The following is a 17,044-nucleotide window of genomic DNA, read 5'->3' as shown; positions in this document are numbered from 1 at the left end:
AGTTTTAATCAACCTAGCTGTATTTACATATGTATTAAATGATTGAAATGGAATATGTACCTTTTTTAACCATAACTTATCAGCACAGTAATAGACTGGTTTCCATTATAAGTTAGACTTTTAATTGAAATATTTTAAAATGAGTATCCATAAATTAAACTGAATGAAATGAGTAATCACTTGATGCTCAAAACTACATCATCGGGCTGAAACTTAATATTTTTCTGTTCATTATTTCAGAGTTCTCATATTTTATTTTCTTGTATATAATTGCTGTCTTTCTCACTTTGGGTCGATATCATTTACTGATAAGGCAATAATACATCATTTTATGGTTTTCATAATATGTGGTTAATTAGTTATGTGCCATCATTTCAGAAAGCAAGGCTCTTGGGTACAAAGGAATGCTAGAAATAATAATAATATAATTATACACAAATAAAATAAACACACAGTTCTTAAGTGAAATTAATTCATTATCTGATATTACTGACAGTTACATTAAAATGTTAATTATTTAATGCCACCATGCACATATCATATGATACAGCAGAAACTGCAGTAATTTGCCATGTTTTGGACTGGATCTTTATTTTCTTTCTATTAAATCCCTTATGCAATCTAACCTTGCCCTTTATGAACATGGACAATAAAACATTTATTAAAAGGACATTAAACCTAAAAAAAATCTGCATAGAAAAAAGAAGTAACTAAACTAAAATTATTATCATTATTATTATTGGGGTTTTTTGCATAGAAAATTTAAAGCTGATAAAATTTATATTGAAACGAAATGTATGTTTGTGCACAACTGATACTCAAGTACAATAGCTGATGAGGGCAATCCAGAAGTATAAAAACAAAATATTTTATAGTGTGCGCATATATATATATATATATATATATATATATATATATATATATATATATATATATATATATATAATTTTGGAATTCAGGAATACACCGCTTTCAAAGCACATACATAGTTTTATCTTATCTCTTCTGCTGCTGTTAACAGTTAGGCGATATAAATCTGCTCCTACACTGAATAAGCAAGCACTATGCAGCACATGCTGCTGGATTAAAATTCAGAAAATAATTAAATCCAGGGAGCAGTGGGAAATCTACAAATTACAGGAAATGTAGTCAAAATGAATAATGAGTAAACATTGTAAAGTTTTTTGTTTCTTTACAATGCATAATAAAACATCTTATAGTGATTTTTTTTTATTTAATGTCCTTTTAAACAATTACCACATTCCCTTTAACCAAACTTAATATCAGAACATCAATATAAATACAAGTTTCTATTCCCCAATTCATTTTTTTATTAAGCAGCAAAATATAAGATATAAACCTGCCAATCACTATACAGTGGGCATTGTGAAAGAAGCAGCTTTCAGACAAGAGGTATGTGCTAAAGTTTCTAGTGGGAATGTCCTTTGAATTTTGCTCACCACTCAAAAGGTGTGATATAGAATGGAAAATAGAACATGAAAAGATCTAGTTCACTCCATTTATCTGGTAGCAAAGCAACAATTCATACTCAAAATATTTAATGGTTATATTATTTTATAAAGAGCCAAAATGGTGATAATAGTTTGGTAGATGACATAAAATATAACAAAAAATAGTAAGTATGGGTTTACAATGTATTCTATCAAAAAAGTTCATTTGATGAAACTATATTCTAGTACATAATGTAAAATTATAATAAAAAAGTATTTTTTTAAAACTGTTTAAAATTGAATTCTATATCATTGGATGGCTACTTTTCATGGTCATACATACATCTGCAGATGTATGGATATATATTTTAGTTGACAGCGGTGAAGGAGTTTGGTAATCTAATAAACATATATTGTAACAAATATACAGTATATATATATATATTTATTAATTAATTAATTAAATAGTTTGAATTTCATGAATAAGTTTAGATTTTGGAATTCCAGATTTGGGGATTTGTGTGTGTATATATATATATATATATATATATATATATATATATATATATATGTATGAATGTATATCTAATTATATATACCGGTATATATATATATATATATATATATATATATATATATATATATATATATATATATATATATATATATATATATATATATATATATATATAAAGATATATGTATCACTTGAAAAAGTGGGGGAACAGTTGACCAAAATGTGAAATAATTTTGTTGTCGCTCCATTTTTGTATATACCCCTTAATGGTACCATGCTGATCGTTAATATCCCATTCACTTCTTTGAGTAGCTGATGTACAACCATCACCTACTGCAACTTTTTTGGCTTTGTGTAACATTCTGAATTTCATCAGTTAGTGAAACTTGCTTAATCGTATTAACAACTGTACAGACTTGGCAGATAGTAAACCACCTATGGTTTAATTTTTTAAATTACCATATTTTAGGTTATTATTTTGTTTTTTCAAAATCCATTAACAATAATACATTCTATTTTCTTTTCTTTTTTTGTAACATGCAAAGTTCCCCACCTGTTTAGCACATGTGGTAGTAATAAATGATAATACATTTAGAAAATAACAGATTTCTCATAAATTTGGATTATAATAGTAAATATTCCATATGAATTGTTGCTTTAAAAATGCAGATAAAACCTATACCCCCAATCCTGATTATGAACTAAAATCTTTTAGTATATTCTGAAGCAAGTATAGTAATTATAGATATAACAAAATTACCATGAAAATTGAGTGTTTTTTTATATCAACTAATAATTCAGCAGGATAACTCAATACCAATTAGCCATAGTACAGAATGACTGCAACATATGAAATCAAGATTAGTTCTCCCCTTTCTGCATATTCTATAAAGTTCATGTTAGCATTTAGTTAAAATTCATCCTTTAAAGATCACACAGTATTTTTGGATTGAGAGAAGTTCTGTGTAAAACAAAACACAAAATGTAAAAACTTACAAATGAAAACACTAATTGTAATCTAATCCAATAAGAAAACATATTCAATAAAAGGTATAAAATGTTGTAGTAGAATCCATGCAAACTGGTTAGTCCACTACTCTTCCAAATCCAGTTTTCAATGGCTTTAATAAGTTCGTCCACTTTGTAATCATCAGTTAAGATAGACATTTTCCAAAAAAAGTCTCAACTCTCACATATTGATGCAAGTCTTAAGTATATTAGTAAGCAAAGCTCTTTCTTTCAAGTTCAAGAAGAGAGTTAGAGCTGAACTTTGAAGAAATGGACTCTCTCGTTGTATCTCTTCTTCTTTGGCAAATTAATAGCAGATGCAAAATGCAGAAACGTAAGTCAAGACATATGTTGCCAGTCATGTAATAGTGAAGCAGAAAAGGTGGGATGATGTCCGTATGCTAATACTTGTTTTTCTTGGTACATTTTATTCATTATGGCAAAATTATGTAGATGTGAATGTCCTGAACAAATCTCAGGCATCATACTTTTTACCAGTCCTATGTATTTGCTGGAAGAGAGTCATAGAAAAAGCCATACCAAGTATCTAAAAATAAAAAGTGATAATATTATGCAGGAGAAGAAAAAAGTGCATTGTAATAGTATAGAGGTCAATTATGTTATTATTTTTTTTTTTTTTTTTAAAAAGGAGGCAAAGTCAACCCAGCCAAAGGCTTAAATATCCCTCCCACTTCCCCTATCCCCCAGTCATTCTGCCAAGGGAACAAGGAAACATAGAAGAAACATCAGGGTATAAAAAGGTGCCAGAAGAAATAATATAAAAAGGAAGCCGCCAAACAAAACAAATTACGGGCGGGGTCGTGGACTTTCCCTGCCAGTAAGAAAAGGAATTTATCTGGTAAGCATAAGGCAGGGAGAATCCAGTACTTCATTTCTTACTGTTGGGAAAACTATATCCAAGCTAAGAGGAGACTGAATGAATAACGGGAGGGAACAGAAAAAAGAGGCGGACCCTATTCTGTAGGCACCATAGCCTATAAAACTTTTCTCCTGAAAGCTGTTTCAGCTGAAGCAAACACATCAAACTTGTAAAATTTAGAAAAAGTGTGTAAGGAGAACCAGGTAGCCGCCTTACAAATCTGATCCATTGAGGCTTTGTTCTTAAAAGCCAAAGAGAAAGCCACTGCTCTAGTGGAATGAGCCATTATCCTCTCAGGAGGCTGTCGTCCTACTGTCTCATAAGCTAAGCGGATGACACGCCTAAACCAGAAGGATAGGGAAGTCGTAGTAGCCTTCTGCCCCTAACGCTTACCCGTATAGATGACAAACAAAGAGAAAGATTGTCTGAATTCCTTAGTAGCCTGAAGATAGAACTTCAAGGCACAAACCACATCTCAATTGTGAAGCAGACGTTCCTTCGCTGAAGGAGGATTAGGACACAAGGAAGGAACAACGATTTCTTGATTATTTATTATGATTCGACACCACCTTAGGTAGGAACCCTAGTTTAGGGCGTAAAACCACCTTATCAGCATGAAAAAACAGATAAGGGGGATCACATTGCAAATCAGAAATCTCAGAAACTCTGCACGCAGAGGCAATAGCCAACAAAAAAATAACCTTCCAAGATAACAATTTAATGTCAACCCTATCCATAGGCTCAATCGGAGCCTGCTGCAAAACCCTAAGAACAAGATTGAGGCTCCAAGTTGGAGCCCCAGATCTAAACACGGGTCTGATCCTAGCCAGAGCTTTAACAAAGGACTGCACATCCGGAAGCTCATCCAATCTTTTGTGCAGTAACACTGACAGGGCCAATATCTGTCCCTTCAGGGAACTAGCAGATAGGCCCTTCTCCAGTCCATCCTGGAGAAAAGATAAAATTCTGGTAACCTTAACCTTATGCCAGGAAAAGCCACGCTCTTCACACCAGTACAAGTAAGTCCTCAAGACTTTATGGTAGATACAACGAGTTACTGGCTTATGATCTTGAACCAGTGTGTAGATAACACTCTCAGAGAACCCTCTTTTGGTTAAGACTAAGCGTTCAATCTCCACGCAGTCAGCCTCAGAGAATCTAGATTTTGATAAACAAAGGGAACCTGTATCCGCAGATCTCTACAACAAGGTAACCTCCACTGAGGAGATGAGGAAATCCCCACTGGATCCACAAACCACATCCTTCGTGGCCACAACGGAGCATTCAGAATCACAGATGCTCGCTCCTGCTTGATGTGAGCCACCACACAAGGGAGAAGTGGTAATGGAGGAAAAAGATATACGAGACTGAACCTCCATGGTATTGATAGGGCATCTATCAATTCTGCCTGAGGATCCCTCGACTTTGACCCGTACCTGGGTAGCTTGGTATTGAGGCAGGATGCCATGAGCATCCCCACTCGCTGCATAACTCTGAAAACACCTCGGGGTGAAGAGACTATTCCCCTGGGTAAAATGATTGCCTGCTGAGAAAGTCCACTTCCCAGTTGTCCACACCTGGAATGTGGATCACTGAAAGCGTACATTAGTGAGTCTCTGCCCACTCTAGTATCTGAGATACTTCTCTCATCGCCAAGGAACTTCTCGTTCCCCCTTGATGGTTGACATAGGCAACCGAGGTATATTGTCTGACTAACCCAGAAGGGGCCAAGCCTTCAAGGCATTCCAAAATATTGATCGGAAGGGAGGAGGACTCCTAAGTCCACAGACCTTGTGCCTTCTTGGCACCCCAAACGGCTCCCCAGCCGGAAAGGCTTGCATTCGTAGTCACAAAAATCACAATCTCCCAGGACGGTCTCAAAAAGCATGTACCTTGGGACAGATGATCTGGACAGAGCCACCAGGAGAGCGAGTCTCTCAAAAGGCTGTCCAGCACCATCTGTTGAGACAGATCAGAATGGTCACCATTCCATTATATCAGCATGCATAGTTGTAAGGGTCTGAGATAGAATCTGGTAAAAGGGATGATGTCCATGCAGGACACCATGAGTCCAATTACCTCCATACACTGAGCCACTGATGGTCTTCAAGAGCCTGGAGGGCAAGACACGCAGAAGTTAGCTTGCAACGTCTCTGATCTGTGGGGAATATTCTCATGGATATGGAGTCTATTGTAGTTCCCAAAAAATTCACCCTTGTAATTGAAGTAAGAGAACTAATTTCCAAGTTTATCTTCCTTCCATCCATGTGATCGAAGAAGACTGAGAAGGTACTCCAAATGTTCTTCCACTAGACAAAAAGATGTTGCCTGTACCAAGATATCGTCCAGGTAAGGCGCTACTGCAATACCTTGTGTTCTGGCAAAGAGCCCCCAGAATCTTTGTAAATATCCTTGGAGCAGTAGCTAGGCCAAACGGAAAAGCTATGAACTGGAAGTGCTGGTCCAGAAAAGCAAACCTCAGGAACTCAAAATGTTCCCTGTGAATCGGGAAGTGAAGTTATGCATCCTTCAGGTCTATTGTGGTCATAAACTGTCCTTCCTGAACGTGGTAGGATTGACAGTATTGTTTCCATTTTGAAAGAGGGAACACTCAGAAACTTGTATAGGCACTTTAGGCCCAGAATTGGATGAAAAGTTCCCTCCTTCTTTGGAACCAGGAAAAGGTTTGAATAAAACCCCAAACCTCTTTCTGTTGTAGGTACCGCGAAAATTACTCCTAGAGAGGAGAGATCCTGTACACAACCTAAAAAGGCAGCCCTCTTTTCTGGTCTTGTCGAAAGACTGGAGAGTAGGAATCTGCCCCTACAAATCTAATTAAGAGTCAGGGACCGGGAATAATTTTTTAAAAGTTCCTACTCCTTCCCATTCGGTACTAATAATGTTCGCCATCTTAATTGGCACAGGAAAAGTCAGAGGGACCTTCCTATCTTCGTAAACCCTGTCTAATTTAGGGATCTTAGGCTTCTCAGGGAGTGTTGCCTCTGGAACCTCTAGAATAGACAGAACCTCCTTTAATAAAAAAACACAGATGCTCAATTTTAAATCTTAAAGAGGGTTCCTCCACTGAATGAAGGTTTAGTAACTGAAGTCTCTGACTCAGAAAGTTCACCCTCTGAAGCTACAGAGGTTAACTCATCCTCGGATATCTGGGATATAGTAGCTAAATCCGACAAATATTTAGATGACTCTAGGTCAGGAGAACTATGTTTAACCTTTCTCTTGCATTTGTTAGAGTGAGGTAAGGCACTCAGGGCCGCAGACACCACTGATTGTAACTGCGTGGTAAAGTCAGCTGGAAAACAGCCCCCTCCAGATGGAGGATTAGTTGAGCCGCAGGGAACTGCATGTGGAGCGGGTAATGTAGAAAGGGTAGTAATTTCTCGGGACCCTGATTCCTGAGAAGTAGACAGCTCAGAAGAGCTAATAGTGCTATGATTATTAGCAGGCTTGTCTCCCTTCTTAGACTTTAGAACAGTGTTTAGGCAAATGGAACAAAATTGAGCAGACGGCAAACCACAGCCTCCTCACAATATAAACAGGAATTATTAATCAGTACAGAAGTAACAGAACCTTCTAATGTAGTATCAGAGTCCTCAATAGCTTTGTATATACCCACAGAAGGACAATCAAAAAGAAACGCTTTTATTTTAAAAAATGTACCTTAATACTCCCAATGGCTTGGGCACTCACCACCTCCTAGACCCAGACAGCTAACAGTGAAAACGCTCTCGTCACAAGTGATTTCTGCAGCAGGATCTTAGGAAATGAAAGAGACCTCACCCGGTCATGTGGTACATAAGACAGGACTTCCCCCTGCTATGAAAAAGGGCACCAAGTTATTATGAGCTGCACAACACTTCAAAAACGAAAGTGAAACCTGTTTGTTCCAAGCCAAAAAAAACACATAGTCTATGAGCCTGAAAAAGCTCTCATATTAAGTAGATATAAATCCCCAAACTGTTCAAATAATCTCCCTGAAAGAGATATTAACCCTTGATCTTATTGAGGTATAAAGGAGCCACACTGTGACCCTGTATAGCATTTTAAATTGTATATATAAAAAACGGTCTAACCCTCCAGGATCCATGCTGTGGAATAGGCACAGTCTCTCAAGTGTGACAGTCTTGCAGCAGCGCTTCTGACATGGACTTGAGTGTGTAGCAGCAAGCAGTGAAACTCGTCAACACTGATTGCTCAGGAGCTGTTAGTGACAATCTGGATGGGTTCGCAGAAAAACTTTCCCTGCATCTCCAGACTCTAACTTTCATCAATGCTCTCACTGAGAGGTTAACATGATTACTTAAAACTCCAGTCCTTTCTCGAAGGGAACATTACAGGACTATCCAAATCTTTTGACACTTCTCTGTCACCTCCTATAGTGACGAAAGGCCAAAAATGACTGGGGGATAGGGGAAGCGCGAGGGATATTTAAGCCTTTGGCTGGGGTGTATTTGCCTCCTCCTGGTGGCCAGGTGTTGTATTTCCCAACAGTAAGAAATTAAGTTGTGGACTCTCCCTGCCTTATGGAAGGACATATTATTTACACATTTTAAACAGTTTATCTTATCATTTTATCCTTGACAATGCACTGAAAAGATAGGAATACTTATACATGTCCCATTTTCACAGATGAATTATGATTTAAAAAAAGCAAATTAAAGCACACTCCCCCCCCCCCCCCCCCCCCCAGAATACTAATAACTTTCAATAATAAGCATTTTATACCCAGATTATTTACAGGAAAAAAAATTAAACATACATACACATATATACACATGCACACATTTACACACAAAGATAAAGCAGAATAATAATGATGTACTTTATTCCTCATCCAAAATAATATACAGTTACTACTATAATTGTCTTATTTACAAATTATTATTACTTTTGATTAGTAATATGAAAGAAAAATATGGTTTCAACATTCATATTTGCTGTTTGTGTAATGTTTCTAAATGCTGTCATTAAAACATTTTAATAGATCAATAGATCACATATAAAAAACCTTTTAAAAGGCTGACCAGCAAAAATGCATTAGCAGTGTAAAAGTATTCAATGAAATAAAGGTTAAAGGAGGTAGATATTACAGCAACATTTGCATTTTCAAAAGATTTGGTTTTAATATAGCTTAATTGGGCGTTAGCTATAAAAGAAAAGAGGGTCTGCTTAAGGCAAATTTAAATTCTCATGCTTCAATGATATACAATTAATACAAAGTTTAAATAACACTATACACAAGAAGGTGGCTAGAATGTAATCAATAATGCATTTAAGAAGGTATTTTCTAATATTAAATGTAAGCTTTTATGTAGATTAAGCACTGTAATCTGAGAAAAAAATAATTATAGAATTTGCATAATTATATTTTAAGTGTTTCTGCTGCTGAATGTTATTTTTTTGACTATTTAAGATGTTGGGTGTTTAATTTTTCTTTCAAATAATTTCATAAATGAACAAAAGACCCTTTCATATGTTTGTAAATATGATTAAAATGCAAAGGAAACTGCATACTTTAAATGTCCTATTTTTAAAATACTACATATATAGTGTTATAAAAAAGATTTTGATAAAATAGGTATTTTTAATATATGTTAGGAGTTATAAACAATTTTATATTTTTAATTGTTACAAACTGAACATACTACACATGATTTTCCCTAACAGGATTTTTTTTCTACATGTCATATATATTGGTATGGTCATAAAGTACCTTAGGGGCAATTCCACTTCACTGAATAAACCTCCTGATTTCATAACAAGTGACCTATTTTAAAAAAAGTAGTATGGCACGTCTTGGAAAGGTGCACAAGTTCATTTCTGTTTAACTTCCTATCATTTTCACAGTAATATTACTGAAAACTGACAAGACAACCCTGGGGCTGTCAACATTAGTGAGTAAAAAAAAATATATATACAGTATCTATTAATACCTGAATTACGAGTATGCACATCCCAATGGTACCCAAAACATGCTTGTTGTCATCAAACCACATTTTCACCTTCTCGTAACAACCCTAGAAAATACAATGGCATATTAATTAATTAATTACAACTTAAATGTAAGCTGCCAGAAAGAAAAAAAAAAAGATATTATTGCAAACCTTTTTTTTCCGGAATATATATGTATTACTAACAAAATGCTGTGGACATAAAAATACAAACATATTTTCCCCTTATTGTATAAAAAATGGAAAAAGTATAAAGGTTCATTAAGAAGCAAATAGAAGCCTAAATTACTGCTAATTATCTTTTTCGGCAATATTTTTTAATGACTCTCTAGGACATGTAACATAATCTTCTACTGAGTTAAAGGGATAGGAAACCCACATTTTTTCTTTCAGGATTCGGATTACTGGGACACTCCTTCCCCATATTGTTTCAGAATTAAATTATATTAGTTTGTATTAAAGGGATACTAAACCCAGTTTTTTTTCTTTTATGATTCAGATAGAGCATGAGATTTTAAGCAACTTTCTAATTTACTCCTATTATAATTTTTTCTTTGTTCTCATGCTATCTTGATTTGAAAAAGCAGTACTGTAAGCTTTAGAGCCAGACCATTTTTGGTTCAGTACATGGGTAGCACTTGCTGATTTGTGGCTAAATGTAGCAAACCAATCAGCAGCTCTACCAAGGTGCTGAACTAAAAAAATGGGCCGGCTCCTAACCTTTTATTACTGCTTTTTCAAATCAAGATAACATGAGAACAAAGAAAAATTGATAATATGAGTAAATTAGAAAGTTGCTTAAAATTGCATGCTCTATCTGAATCATGAAAGAAAAAACGTAGGGTTAGTATCCCTTTAAATAAAAAATATCAGATTGATGTTATATAGCAGCCCTACAACCCAATTGTATCCATTAATCACCCTTTTAAATTGCAGATTTCCAGCCCTAGCTGCTGCAGCCCAATGGGAAATCTCCTGGAATCCTGGTAGGCCAATCCGGCCCTAAGATCATGCAATTTTAAGCATATTTTCTGAAGAACTATAACAATTTTTTTTAAAAGAAATCATATACAAAAATACAGCGATTACAAATAAAACCTTTCTATGGCTATGGCTAAATTACATAAGAATATTAAATCGCATGTTCACTGGAGCTTACCTTTCATATAATATAAACAAACATTAATAATATATATGAAATAAAACAAACTGCTAGAGAAATTGACATTCACAAAAATACTTTAGAGATATACAAGGTCAGCACAATTTGCACTTGTATGGTGTTTAAAGGAATTTAGACTCACTGTTTTCCACACTAAACTGGTTGAATTATGACCACAGTCTTGGGAATTCTCCATACAGCATCGATCTGGAACAGAGTTTTCTCCTAACACTGGATACCAATCAGTGTAATCTGTAACCCCACAGCAGTGCATCTATGTAACATAAAAAACATAATTATAATCTAGTAAAGACATGTTATATTCATCATCATCATACCATGTTTACAGACTGTACTTTTAAAGGGTTTTTTAATGTGTATCAATATATTGATATTACTGTGCCACTACTGTAAGAGAAAAATCTAATTATTTCATCATAACAATTAAAGGGACCGTAAACACCTTGACATTTTAATATAAATGGTTGCAATAAAGGAGTAAGTAAGCTTAGACTAAAGTCTAAAACAGAATTTTTTATGAGGGAGACACATTTTATGGATCAGCATGGTACTACTTTGTGGATCCTGTTGGTATTTTTTATTTATTTATTATTTGAAAAGATTGGGTGGTCTTGACTGCATTTTGCCAAGTCTCTCTCACTAACCAATTAACACCTTGTCTGTCAAAAGCTCTCACTTGCCATATTTTTTAAATATTAATAAAATGTCAGTAGCTAATTTACATTCAGGGCCTTATTGGCTACAGCACATTGGGGAAACTTTCAAGTGGTGTATCCCCAGATTGCGCTGAAATAGCAACAGTTTGCAATGAAAAAGGGTTCAGTTTAAGGGATTTGCCTTTACAATATGGATGACTCACAGTACGGGGCTCAGATTGATGACTGCAAAAAAAATTAATAAAAAAATGGGCGTCTTTGAAATGGGCCCCACCACATTCCACCTGGGGATCAATGAGGTCTAGCTACACTCCTTGATGTTCATTTAACTACTTAACTGCCAGAGCTAGGATATAATGGGTTAAAAAGACAATATATATCCAGCTCACACTTTCCTTCCATAGTACTGACCATAAAATCAGATAAGTCACTCCAACAACCTAAGCTTTTTGAGATCTAATTAAAAGCTTTTTTAAAGGGACACTCAAGTCAAAATTAAACTGTTATGATTCAGATAGAGCATGCCTTTTTAAAAATCTTTCCAATTTACTTCCATTAAGAAAAATTGCACAGTCTTTTTATATTTACACTTTTTGAGTCACCAGCTCCAAATGAGCATGTGCAAGAATTCACAGACTATACGTATATGCATTTGTGATTGGCTGATGGCTGTTACATGATACCAGAGAAGTGGAAATTTGTCAGAATAAAATCTACTGCTCATTTGAAGTTCAGACTAAGTGCTATTGTATTGTCTTGTTATCTTGCATTTGTTGATTATGCAAATTTACTGTATTTACTGGTCCTTTAAGCACAGACTTAGTATTAACATATATATGTTGTAATCAAGGATCTATGTACAGTAGGTTTTCTTTAACTCATGCTAAACGTGTGCTAATAATTATGAAGATTGTGCTTTTACAAAAAGTGAAAGAAATAAGCTGTATATATACTACCATAAATGCCAGACTGGCATATAAGTCTTGCTGCCCCTCTTTCCACTAAGGGAAACTATGGAATGCCCAAATCTCACACTAGAATACCTAAACCTCACCCAGATCATTGTAAACTCATCCCTAGATATTGAACCAGAATCCTCTGGATTACAAAGCACCACTCTTTTTCCCCTGGTTCCAGAAATCATTTTAGAAATGTTTGGAAATATGCCCTGCTCTACTGTACTTCTTACAGAAGAGACTATCATCACACAGTTCAAATAATACATTTAAGGCACTGGTCTCTAAAGAAAATGTTACTGGCCAGGTGACATTATAAAGTAGCCAGGTGGTGACACTTTCATATTTTGCAATATTATAACATGCAATTTAAAACAACTTCTCAATTAACTTTTATTATCAGATTTACATCATTCTCATTCTCTTGATATTCTTTGTTGAGAAGCATATATAAATAGTCTCAGGAGCTGCTGATTGGTGGCTGCACATAGATGTCTCATGTTATTGGCTCAACCATGTGCATTGCTATTTCTTCAACAAAGGATATCTAAAGAATAAAGCAAATTAGATAATAGAAGTAAATTGGAATGTTGTTTAAAATTGTATTCTCTATCTGAATCGTAAAAGAAAAAGTTTGGGATTCATGTCCCTTTAATTTTGGCTTCAATTTTAGCAGCATGATCAGTAAAATTCTGGGTAGTGTACCCATTAAATAGGTCATGTGGAGAACACTGATAAGGTTAATGGACACGGCACGTCAATTCAATAACAGAAGTAAACTAGTAAAGATTTGAAAATTGTGCTCTCTGTCTAAATCATAAAAGTGGAGTGTTGACAATCTTCTTATTAGTTTAAAATTACAAGTATTGTTATAAGATGTATATTTCAGTAGTTGAATATGTTCAAAATACAGGCTTACCAATATATAAAACAGTACTATATAAAAGTATTGTTATAAAAGGCATTTCACTGCTATAGAATTTTGGGTATTGTACACAAAGAATTAATTACGATAATAACCTGTCAGTATTCCTTTTACATTTTCTTTCAAGTTTAGAATTGTCCTGTACTTGGCAATAATAATATGCAATATATATTTTTGCCTGATTCAATTTTGTATGGAAGAACAGCAAAATATATATATATATATAAAAAATAATAATCAGGTTCCTTGTTGTTATTATACTTTCAAATTCATAATACATACGAAAATAGAGTCTTACTTCTGCTTGAATAATGTTCCACGCATTCTTCAGACCAACATTATTTTCTGTATTGTAAAGCAATAAACCTTCTTTCAGATCCTGCTTTGCATTCTCATTGACCTGAAACAGAAAAAATAAATATGCTGCAGAAATGAACCACAGAAAAAAAGTGTATTTTTTTTTAAATTAATTTTATTTCTATGGAACAAAATGTCTTAATCTTAATAAAACTATATTTATGTATATACAGATTAATTTAGAAAACATTTACTATGATTACACATTTCCTCTTCTTTAACAATAAGGAAAAACTGCATTAAAACATTTTTTCTTGATTATACTTTTGTGTGAAAAGATACTTTTTTATTTTCCAGTCTACTATATGTTAATAAATAAATGTAAAACATATTTTTATGTGATTTTTAGAAAGTAAAAAGTTCCAAAGTGCCCAAAACTAAGCAGATGCATACACAACCTATAGAAATTTGCAAGTCCTAAAGCTACTAGTCAGGACAAAATGTTACGAGACTTCTAATCCCATCCACACCCACACTATCAGAAAAAAATGTGCACAAATTGTACCTTTAGGGGTACAACAGCTTGTCACTGGGGCAGTACCATCAAAGGTACACCCGCTGTACCGTTTAACATGGGTACATATTGGTACCTTTGCAGATTGTACCTTTCAAAGGTGACTAAATTGGATCTCAATGCTATGGCACCATATTGTACCCTTAAATATGGTGCAAATTTGGCCTTTTAAGAGTACTGCCCTAGTGATAAGCCGTTTGTATCTCATGACGGCAAATTTGTACTCAACATAGTAAATTAAAAATGCTGCTTTATCAAATGTATTATATAATACTCAATTACGCATTCACATACTGTGTTCTTGTTTAGACAGTATTACAATATGCCACACTGCAGTTGGATAAGTTTAGTTAGTGGAACCAAATAGTAGGTCCTAACACTGCTACTAGAATTCCTGAAAGAACCAGGTAAAACAACCAGTTTCAAAAGGAGCTACTCATAATACTTTATTTCACTCTGTACAAGACTCTAACAACACCCTATTCACCTTAGGGGGACATGCCATATAAAACATAAATATATAGAGAACATATAGAAAACAACATAATAATAAAATATAACTATAGCAAACGGTAGGGGAATTCAGGGGAGGGATAAACGATAAAACTCACAACCATACATTGAATTGTCACTCTATGCAAAATATATGCAAATGAGTCTATTTCCCCAGTACACGTTTTGGTGATGAACTTTCTACCAATAGATGGAGTTGTGTTACACATGTAAAGGAACTTTAAACCAATAGATGGTGCTATGGCGTGTTACACAATGTCCATGTATGTGACTGGGAACGGTTACAATTTTATTTTATTTTTTTAAAAACAGGTTCTAAAACAGCTCTTGTTTATTTTATAGAATTTAAAATAAGATTTTTTTTCTTTGTAATTTAAGTTAATATATTTGCTTTATCTGTAAAAGTTATCATCTTCCTGCTCTAAATATAAACATTAAAATGTTAAGTGCTTGTGCGCTATTTAGAACCAGCAACACAGTGTTATTGAAGATATGGGTTTGTTAAGAATGTTTTGTTGCTTTGCCCACCTCAACATATTACCAACAACCATTGAACATTAATTATTTTGCTGTACAACATGTATGTATGTTGCATTACAATATATAGGCTTGAAGGGTTTGGCAGCCTTGAACCACCCACCCACCCCCCTCAACCTATTAGTCACATAAGTGATTGTGTACCTTTTTGGGGGATTAAATGGTACAGACATGGACCCTTTGACAGTTGGAAACATATTTGTACCTTATTTACCCCTAAATGGTACATATTAGCTCCTTAAGGTGTAATTATGATCCATTAAAATGTATAACCACGGCAGTTGTACCCTAAGTTTTCACAAATGGACCACAACCGTACCCTTTTTCTTACAGTGCAGTACTGCACCCCCTTTTTCCATATGTTAAGCCATTGTGAAACATTGTGTAATATTGTTTTTATTTTAAACCCAAATAAATTAAATAATCCTACATACATGAATACATTAACAAATATAAGTTAATAGTAGTTAGAAAAATTAACTAGAGGTTCTGGGGAAGACAACAGCTGGATAGAAAAATGAAGTTGTTGAACTGAGAGAATGCAGAGAGTGCTGACAGTTATGGAAGGTCATAGCAGACCTGGAGATATTTTTTTTTATAATTATCTCCCCTTTCTCTCTCTTAAAGGACCACTGTAAATAAATATTTTCTATGCCCGTTACTAACTAACTACCCCAAATACGCTTTTTATCAATAGCATTTCATTAACATATCTCTACAGTATATCAGAAATCTTGTCTGCAAATTTAATTGTTTTCCAAACCCACTCCGTGGGTATCCTTTGCTCTGTACCAATCCGTTTACAATACCTAGGTTTCAAAATTGCGCTTTAAACACAATTTCATTGGTTTAAGTATTTTGAACACACAGTGCTGAAAATAGTGGGCAGGATAACGTGACATCATCGGCGAATAAAAGATATAACTTTTAGAACGTTATGAAACTTCGTTTTGGAGAAAATATAGGTCAGTAGGTTTTAATTAATGTTTATTAGCTTTAATATGTTAGTTGTTTAGCTTAAACATTATAACAGAAAGTAATCATTTAACTATCTTTCTCGACTCCCTCCTCTGTTCAATCTCTCTTTTTACCCTCTCCCTTTTCTCTCAGGCCATATCTTCTCTTCTTAGTTTTAGCACATAGCTCAAAGTGTGTGTTTGTCAGTGCTGCAATAGAAATGTACATTCTGCAAATACAATGTGCCACCTTTACTACTCACAACATTTCACCAGACTTTAGACTCAACATTCACTAACTTTCACTCGCCAATGGCTAGTGGAAATTATGAGCCCTGTATATATACACACACATATATATATATACTGTATATATAAATGATAAGTCCAAAGAGAGCACTCGCCATTAATAAAAATATTTAATCCAAAGTGTTGTAAATATAAAAAAAAATATTTTTTATATTAATATATATACTGTATATATCTATTGATACAGGTGAGTTTAATTACAAATTACAGTGGCATCACAAACTTGGAATGCAATTATTTCTTACAATTTTGAGAAGGTGCCAATTTTGTCCAGTCCATTTTTGGAGTTTTGCGTGGAATGTGTCAGATT

At 34.3% G+C, this 17,044-nt stretch overlaps 1 protein-coding gene across 4 annotated transcripts in view; it reads right to left on the bottom strand.

The window, feature by feature from the left end:
- Positions 1 to 2,483: 2,483 nt before the first annotated feature.
- The window catches only part of TSPAN9 (tetraspanin 9), a 672,639-nt gene continuing 658,078 nt past the window's right edge, over positions 2,484 to 17,044 (bottom strand). For all 4 annotated transcript variants that reach the window (XM_053718751.1, XM_053718752.1, XM_053718753.1 and 1 more), the window contains 4 exons: positions 13,847 to 13,948; positions 11,133 to 11,264; positions 9,811 to 9,894; positions 2,484 to 3,523 (listed from right to left, as the gene is read on the bottom strand). In XM_053718751.1, coding sequence (XP_053574726.1) covers positions 3,452 to 3,523; positions 9,811 to 9,894; positions 11,133 to 11,264; positions 13,847 to 13,948 — 390 coding nt within the window. In that variant the 3' untranslated portion in view covers positions 2,484 to 3,451. The remainder of the gene's footprint in view (positions 3,524 to 9,810; positions 9,895 to 11,132; positions 11,265 to 13,846; positions 13,949 to 17,044) is intronic.

The sequence above is a fragment of the Bombina bombina genome, chromosome 6 (genome assembly GCF_027579735.1).
Source record: "Bombina bombina isolate aBomBom1 chromosome 6, aBomBom1.pri, whole genome shotgun sequence".
NCBI lineage: Eukaryota > Metazoa > Chordata > Amphibia > Anura > Bombinatoridae > Bombina > Bombina bombina.
Note: the sequence above shows the minus strand (reverse complement) of the source record. Positions and strands in the feature narration are given on the sequence as shown.